This window comes from Adiantum capillus-veneris, chromosome 5 (genome assembly GCF_014529385.1).
Source record: "Adiantum capillus-veneris isolate H3 chromosome 5, ASM1452938v2, whole genome shotgun sequence".
NCBI lineage: Eukaryota > Viridiplantae > Streptophyta > Polypodiopsida > Polypodiales > Pteridaceae > Adiantum > Adiantum capillus-veneris.
The window spans coordinates 121,464,495-121,473,536 of NC_140935.1; the positions used below are offsets into that span (position 1 = coordinate 121,464,495).

At 42.3% G+C, this 9,042-nt stretch overlaps 1 protein-coding gene across 2 annotated transcripts; it reads left to right on the top strand.

Moving 5' to 3' along the window:
- Positions 1 to 6,646: 6,646 nt before the first annotated feature.
- On the top strand, positions 6,647 to 7,815 carry LOC147458012 (uncharacterized). Of its 2 annotated transcripts, XM_086511745.1 has the most exons (2): positions 6,647 to 6,789; positions 6,880 to 7,815. In XM_086511745.1, exon 2 carries the CDS (start codon positions 6,880 to 6,882, stop codon positions 7,669 to 7,671), a length of 792 nt encoding a protein of 263 aa, XP_086367871.1. In that variant the 5' UTR covers positions 6,647 to 6,789; the 3' UTR covers positions 7,672 to 7,815. The 2 variants fall into 2 exon arrangements, with proteins under 2 accessions (XP_086367871.1, XP_086367870.1); XM_086511744.1 differs by having other exon boundaries at positions 6,701 to 7,815.
- The last annotated feature ends 1,227 nt before the right edge of the window (positions 7,816 to 9,042 follow it).

Consider the following 9,042-nt stretch of genomic DNA (forward strand, 5'->3'; position numbering starts at 1 on the left):
AGACATTTGAGGTCCAATGTGATGCATTGGGTGATTGCCTTGGAGCTGTTTTTCTTCAAGAAGGGCACGCCATAGGCTATGAAAGTCAAAGGCTCGACCCTGTTGAGAAATCTCTAGGCATATATGAAAAGGAACTCCTTGAGTTCTACATGCCTTAGACTCATGGAAGCACTATTTATTGGGGACTCCTTGCATTATGCGAACGGATCACCAAAGTCTTAAGTACTTCATGACGCAGACCAAGCTCTCCGACAAACAAATGAGGTGGGCAAAATTTCTTTCGCAATTTCATTTTCTTGTTGCTCACATTGCTCGCAAGCATAAACAAGTAGCCAATGCACTCTCAAGACAACCGAGAGTGAATGCGGTTTCCATAACAACTCACAATGATCTACCTTCTATGATAGATGAGTATGCTATTGATCCCGATTTTAGAGATGTGATTCCATCCCTTGCACTAGGGAAGAAAGAGGAACCATTTGATTTACAAGATGGTTATCTTCTCTGTCATAATAATCAATATCTAATTCTCCTAACTGATTTTCTCATGTTAAACTGATCATTTAATATGGGGAAGTGCCAGGGGAGAAAAAGCTAGAATATTGGTGAAGCTAGCAGACCGGCCACAATAGGGATCCAAAGGAGGGAAAATAGGGATCCAAAGGGGGGGGGCATCTGCAAAAGAGCCATGTGAAACAATGGGCTAAAAAGACCCTAAGGTTCAGCCCATTAAGACTTCCAAAATGCTAAGGTTCCAAATTCAAAGGTTGTGTCCAAAGGTCAACCCTAGGGGAAATTGGATGCTTTGTGTGTGACCAAAAAGTCTTGCATATCCCTACATGGGAGGGGGCGAGCCTTTCTTCTAGGGGATGAGAGAGAAAGCCACACACACACACACAAGCTCCCTTTACACAAAGGGAATGAGGGACACATGTCAGCTCCCTAGCCCAGATGCCCACAAGGTGTACCCAATTCCTATTGGATGACCCTTGAAGTGGACCAATGAGAATTAGGCTAGAGTAAATTTAGCCTAATTAATTTTAAAACACTTAATAAAAAGAACCAATGAAAATTAAGTCTCCTGGATGATTATTGGACAGCCCGTGAAGGGGTCCAATAGGAATTGAGCAGCCCACTGGGCTACTTAATTCCTATTGGTCAGAATGGGGAAAGGTCCAATGGGGATTTAATTCATTTAAATCAATTAAGTTTAATTGATTAAGCTCTCACAAAAAGGGAAAGGGAGACACATGTCAAAAGGCTATCACTTATGCTGCTTAATTGTGATAGGCTAGCCCTGGGGAGGTCCAATGGGGAGCCTGCAAGAGCAAATAGCAAGAGGGCTCGCCCAAGAGAGAGAGGGGGCTGATTTTTGCAAGGCATTATCACACACACACTCTCACACAGCCTATGTGAGAAGTAAAGAAGACTATCTCTTCCCAAGCTTTAATGGAGAGCTCATCACCTACTCCAATCTTGTGAGATAGAAGCCTACATCGACACACTCTTGGCATGTGGATGCAAATCCAACCAAGAGCCAAGCTTCAATGCATGCTCATCTCCTCTACCAAGCTAATTACTAAGCTAAGCTATGCTAATATGAGTGATTATGTGAGGAGATGTACATCTTTCTCGTAAGATACTCCTTCTTCCTCTCAATCTACTCTCATACCCTGCTAGCTCTCACCATCTTCGAAGGTGTGTGAGGTCTTGGGTCTGAGACCGGGGATAATTAAAGTTGTGTTTGCTAAGTGTTTTGCTTGGTGCATGAAGCTTTCATCTTCATCGCACTAGCTAGTCTTGAAGGAACACAAAGAATTGTATTGTACAATGTCTCTCTTGAAGGGAGAAACCATAATACAAAGCCTTTTGGAGGGGGGACCGGCTCCATGCAAATCCGGTCCTCAACTGTTGTCAATTGCTTAATTTCTCTCTCTTTTGAAAGTATTGTTGATGCTATCTAACTAGGTGTTATGCTTTTTGTTGCTCTCTCCACACAAGCACTCTTGTAATTCTCATTAGGAATCCATTCTAATGAAATGCCCACTATGTTCATGCTAATTTCCGCTACACATAAGTTATTAGGCCATTAAATGTTACATTCTCTACGGCAATAGACTATGCATTACTAGCTCAATACGTGAGAAAGTAATGTATGAATCTCATGCTCCTCCTTATGCAGGGCATAGAGGTATTCAGTCTACCCTAAAGGGATTGAACATATTTCTATTGGCCTACCATGAAAGAAAACATACAAGAGTATGTTTCTAAATGCGTGGTATGCCAAAAGACAAAGTTTGATAGAGGGAAGAAACTTGGATTTCTTCAACCTTTTCCAATCCCTAGTTCACCATGGGAGAGCATATCCATGGATTTTATCTTTGGATTGCCTAAGTCTATCCATGGGAATACAAGAATATGGACGATAGTAGACAGGTTCAGTAAACAAGCTCATTTTATACCTGTCAAAAAGACTATCAAAGCCTATCAAATGGCAAACCTCTTCATTTCACAAATCTTTAAGTACCATGGCTTTCCAATGTCCATAGTGTCGGATAGAGATCCTAGAATGACCAGTAATTTCTGGAAGGGTCTCTTTGAGAATTTGAGAACAAGGCTAAACTTCTCTTTGGCCTATCACGCACAAACGGATGGCCAAAGTGAAATAGCTAACCTAACAATTCTCGATCTACTAAAAGCATATGTAATGGAAGTAGATCAAAGATCCCAATGGGAGAAGTACTTACCCTTAGTGGAGTATGCCTACAATAACACTGTACATACTTCCACGGGAAAATCACCTTTTGAGGTAATTGACGGAAGATCAAAAAGTCCCTTGCTACTTAAGGTACACGGGAAGATCTTCGCTGCAGATGAGTATAGCCGAGACCTACAAGAATCTTTCCAAATGATTAAGGATGCTATCTCTATCTCACAGCAAAGGAAAAAGGCTGCTGCTGACAAGCACAAAAGAGCTCAAGCCTTTAAAGAAAATGATTGGGTCTTGCTCAAATTTCCCAAGGCTCGATTAAGGCACACCACAGGCAAGAATCCTACAGGACACCAAAACTACTATGCTAAGTTAGCAAAAAGGTACTATGGTCCCTTCCAGATTCTTAGGCCAATCAATGAGATGGCCTATCAACTCAAGTTGCACAGTCATTGGCTCATACACAATACTTTCCATGTGAGCCTATTAAAGCCTTACAAAGGATAGCCACCTCAAGAACCAACTATTGAAGACCCACCGGAGATCGTCCCGAGTCCATTCTCTGACATGAAGACAAGGTACTAAGAGGCGGTAAGACTATCCGACGATATCTTATCAAGTTTAAAAATTATCCTTTAGAAGATGCTAGATGGATGCAAGGCATACAATTAAAGGATAACCTAAACCTTGTCAATGCTAACAATGCTTTCCTAGAGTAAGCAAATGTGCAAATGTTAAAAATGAACAAAGTTTTTGTCTTATAAGACTCTCTTTTCTTTATTGCGCACAAAAATGAAGTAGTATGCATGCTTAGATCAAGTTTGCGGAGACGACGTCTCCGGGACATCAAGTAGAGCTTGTCACTCTACTATGGAATATTGATAGGACTAATGTGCAGACATGCTTGCGATAGCTTAGGCTCTCAAGCGCCAAATGGACTAGTCATCCATTCAGGTCCATTCTGGAATGATGTCATAGGGTAACATAGGGATCCTCTATCCACTAGGAAAAGAACTAATGAATATGTTTTATCTTCTCTACCCCATAGTCGAGGAAGACTATGATTTCAAGAGAGAGGTAATGTCATAATAATCAATATCTAATTCTCCTAAATGATTTTCTCATGTTAAACTGATCATTTAATATGGGGAAGTGCCAGGGGAGAAAAAGCTAGAATATTGGTTACGCTAGCAGACCCGCCACAATAGGGATCCAAAGGAGAAAAAATAGGGATCCAAAGGGCGGCCATCTGCAAAAGAGCAATGTGCAACAATGGGCTTAAAAGGCCGTAAGGTTCAGCACATTAAGACTTCCAAAATGCTAAGGTTTCAAAATTCAAAGGTTGTGTCCAAAGGCCAAACACTAGGGAAATTGGATGCTTAGTGTGTGTCACAAAAAGTCTATATCAATCCCTACATAGGAGGGGGCGAGCCTTGCAAGTAGGGGATGAGAGAGGCACTCACTCACACACACACAAGCTCCCTTTACAGAAAGGGAATGAGGGACACATGTCAGCTCCCTAGCCCAGATGCCCACAAGGTGTACCCAATTCCTATTGGATGGCCTTGGAGGTGGACCAATGAGAATTAGGCTAGATTAAATCTAGTTTAATTAATTTAAAAACACTTAATAAAAGAAACAATAAGAATTAATCTCTCTAGAAGACTATTGGACAGTGTCCCAAGGGGACCAATGAGCATTCAACAGCCCAATGGCTTGCCTGATTCCTATTGGCCAGGAGACAAAGGGGTCCAATGAGAGTTCAGTTGAATTAAATAATTACTTAAAGCTCTAACAAAAGGGGAAAGGGGGACACATGTCAGAAGGCTATCAAGTATACTGCTTAATTCCCATTGGCTAAGCCTGGGGAGGTCCAATAGGACTGTAGCAAGAGCAAATTGGAAGGGGGGTCGACCAAGAGAGAGAGGGGGATGATTTTCGCAAGGCATTATCACACACACACTCACACAATCTCATGTGTGAAGTAAAGAAGACTCTCTCTCCTTCTCAAGCTTTAATGAAAAGCTTACCACCTACTCCAAGCTTGTGAGAAGGGAGACCTACACCAACAACTCTTGGCTTTGTGATGCAAATCCGACCAAGAGCCAAGCTTCAATGCATGCTCATCTCCTCTACCATGCTAATTACTAAGCTAAGCTAAACTAATATGAGTGATTATGTGAGGAAATATACATCTTTCTCGTAAGAATATTCCTTCTTCCTCTCAATCTACTCTCATACCCCACTAGCTCTCACCATCTTTGAAGGTGTGTGAGGTCTTGGGTATGAGACCATGAGGGAATTGATGTTGTGTTTGATAAGTGTTTTGCTTAGTGCATGAAGTTTCCATCTTCATTGCACTAGCTAGTATTGAAGGAACACAAAGGATTGTATTGTAAAATGTCTCTCTTGATGGGAGAAACCATAATACAGAGCCTTTTAGAGGGGGGACTAGAGGGGGGACCGGCTCCATGCAAATCCAGTCCTCAACTATTGTCAATTGCTTAATTTCTCTCTCTTTTGAAGTATTGTTCATGCTATCTAACTAGGTGTTATGCTTTTTGTTGCTTTCTCCACCAAGCACTCTTGTTAATCTCATTAGGAATCTATTCTAATGAAATGCTCACTATGTTCATGCTATTTTTCGCTACACACAAGTTACTAGGCCATTAAATGTTACACGCACATGCTGTATACATGCCCTTTTTTATGATTTTTTATTCTAAGACAACATACACTATCCAGGTTTAGGAGGTTCAATTTGTGGTCGATTTAGTTTTAATGTGAGGGCTGCGGCTCCAATTTTGTGTGTGGACTTCTGAATCGTGGATCCCCTCACCACCCCACATTAAATATGTGTGTTACGTAGTCCCGAGGGTAGTAGGGCCTCATGAGTAAGTGACACAATGCATTAAGGGGGGGGGGGCAGGGGGATCAAGGGTTGGGAAGTCTACGCACGAAGCCCGAGAATATCACAACTATTTATGTCAATTTAAAAACTAAACCCGGTCACGAATTAAACATGGGCATTGCGCCTTGTGTTTTTATAATAAAACCTTATAAAAATAGTCAAGGTTACAACATGTGCACGCGAGTGAGACGGTTAGCCCATGCGTCTCTTTTGGGCCGCGGGGTCTTGGGTTCAAATCCGGTTGAGGGGGGGCCCATTTTTCGCATTGGCCGGGTTTCATTTTTTTTCCAACAAAGTAGTGCACTTTATATTAAGAGAAGAAGAGAGAAGACAAAATTACATCGGAGCCATTTCAATATGTAGGTCTTCAAACTGAAAATCAATGAAGTCAACATTTACTATCTGAGGAACGGGATCATCAAAGATGCGGAGAAAGCTCACATGGAAATAAATGATGAGGATCTCGAGCTTCCCTTCATCAAGCGAAAATTGTTGGAAATAAAGAACATGTTGGGGAGGCGTTTGAGGCCATGTCCAAAGCTAGAAACTTCATGGAAAAGATAAAGGGCATGATCAATGCTCTAAAAGAGTAAACTACGTTGTATGTTGCAGTTGGTGGCACTACAATCTACGATGTATATGGTCTGCACTTCAGTCTATGACGTATATGGTTAGCAATTCACTAAGGTAATGTTTTGTAACGAGGGAGAGTGTCCCTTGGTATGGTATGGACTCCGACATGAGAGTCATGTAATTTACATACAGGATATGGCCGGGTTTCATTTTGCTTCAATTCTCGTGTTGTGCGGGTTTAATCCACATCGGCTTTCGCGTGTAGAAACACAAACACCCCCCCCCCCCCCCCTTCCCCACCCCCAAAAAAAAAAATTCTTTCTTTAATGCATCGTCGTGTCACTTAGAAGTTAGTCAGACTTACTCTCGTGGCTAGTTGGGGTAAACTTTATGCAAAAATGTCCGTGGCATTGCCGACTAGACATGACCGTATAATCATAATTATATCACTCTATAAATGCGTTTGTGACCAGTCACATCTCCACTGAGATGAGGGATGAATGTTCTTGGGACTCAAGCCTGAAAGCTCCTCTGTTTCAGCCTTCTATCTTCCCTGTCCAATGTTTTAGAGGGCCTGGCTCTGCTGGAACAGAAGGTTCGTATGACAAGCATGAATGCGCTCGTTGATCAGTGTGTGATGACCAAGAATATGATGCTTGATGATGTGCGTCATGTGTATGTGCAGATGAAGCAGTCTGGGAGATCGAAGATGGCAAAGAGGAAGAAGAAAGGGGCAGACGAGGGCGAGGGCGAGGGCGAGGGCGAGCCGGGACAGCTAGCGGTGTCATGGCCACGACAGGTGAGGGCGTACGAAAGGCTGCGACGTATGCAGCAAGCCAGCTGCTTGGCAGGGGAGAAGGAAGCGGGTGCTACTCACGGAGCGGAAGCTGGCGGCAAAGCGTCATTGGAGAGGAACGTCGGGGGTGAGGAGGGGTTGAGTAATGATATGTTGAAGGCGAAGGCGGTGAGGAGAATAGCGAGCGTGCAGAGGCTGGTTAGAGTGGAGCAGAATCTGGGCTATGAAGAGCTAGCGGGGGTGAGGAATGCGGCAAAGGCTCTGTTTCAAGAGATAGACGGGGCAATGGAGAGGGCGCGGGCGAGGGAGGCGGTGGCTGTGCAGCGGCGGATGGAGGAGCAGGAGACCACCATTCGGTGGCTGGAGATGGGGCACTGCATTTTCCAAGAGCAAAAGAACGGGCTGCAGGAGAGCCATTCGGCGGCACAGCGAGAGCTTCGGCGCCAGCTGCAGGAGGAGCGTGAGAAGGCGCAGTGCCTGGTGTGCCTGGATCACCCGCGTAACACGCTGGTGTTGCCCTGCCTGCACTTCCAATACTGCCTCGACTGCCTTCTGTTGCACCGCGCGCGTAACGGCAACAGCTGCCCCTCCTGCCGCCGCTCCATTGAAGGCCTCTGCATGGCGTCTTCCCTCGCCGCGGGACCACCACCTCCAGTCGATGACTATATTACCCGAAAGTAACAAGAAGGTGGGCAGCCCTGATGTTTGCCCTCAGTACGATATTGACAAATGAGACTCTTTCTCATCTGTCAATGTATGAAGCCTCTTTTTGTCTATACAAAAGTTGTATCATACCTATCTTGTTTCCTTCCTCTTGTCCATTGTATCATGCCTCTCTTTCGTGTATATATATATATATATATATATATATATAGAGAGAGAGAGAGAGAGAGAGAGAGAGAGAGAGAGAGAGAGCACGCAGGGCTTGGGAAACATTTTTTTGGACCCGTTTTTGGAATCTTTTCACATGCATATGAGCAGGCTAACTCTAAACTGAGGGGTTTTCATATTATAAATAAAAATTTCATAATTTGAATCTTTGCCCATATTTGACTCCGCCATTTTTCATTTTGAACAGGCTTTGGATAAAGCAAACCTCTATTTATGGGAGGGTGGGAGGGAGGAAGGGAGGGAGGGAGGAGACCAAGTAAGAAATGGAAGTTGATGCTTTTTAATTTCTTGGGAGTACAAGGTGATTTTTTTTTTAAATTGGCAAAACTCACAATTGTAAGTGGATAATATTAAGAACATCAGCAATATACACCAACCTCGAGCTCAGACAGGACCAAGGTGTGATTTTCTTTTGGCTTGCCTCTAAGGGATGATCTTTTAGTGATGCCTCTCTTTTTGACCTGCTTCCAAAGGGGTGAGGCCTTAGTGTTTCCTCATCTTTATGCTAATGAAGAAAGAGGCTATTTTTTTAAATGCAGAATTTTTGACTCTGTGAAAAGGCAAGCAAATACATTCATATCACCATTGAATCTTGCAAAAGAGTCGCATGAGTCTAGTCATTTATAAATAGTCTTAACACTATCAAAATCTCATAACCGTTATTGAGGTCTTTTATCACATTTTGTAGAGAGTACAAAATGGGGTGGTCAAAGAAGAGAGGAGAAAGGGTTAATTTTTTTAATATTTCAAATATTATTGTGATTATTATTGTTCATTATTGTATTTATTGCCTCCAATATTGTCGCTATGATTGTCATGCTTATCATCGAACCCCGTTTATTGTTTAAACATTCAAATTTTGATGTTTTTTTTTTGTTTGTGAATAAAAATCAAAAAACATTATTGAAACTTAAAAAAAAAAACTTGCATCCATAACGTTTCATATTAACATAGTTTCTAAGAAAAATACCAAGTATTTGTTGTTTTTCATCATAGATAATTGTTTTAAAAATTTATAGATATTTTGTTATCAATTAAATTAATTACATCCACTAATTTAGCATGTTTCACAAAATTAGAGAGAAAGAGGGGGGAGGGGAGAGAGAGAGAGAGAGATGAATGGATGACCAAAAAAACATATATATAACTTAAAGTATACAA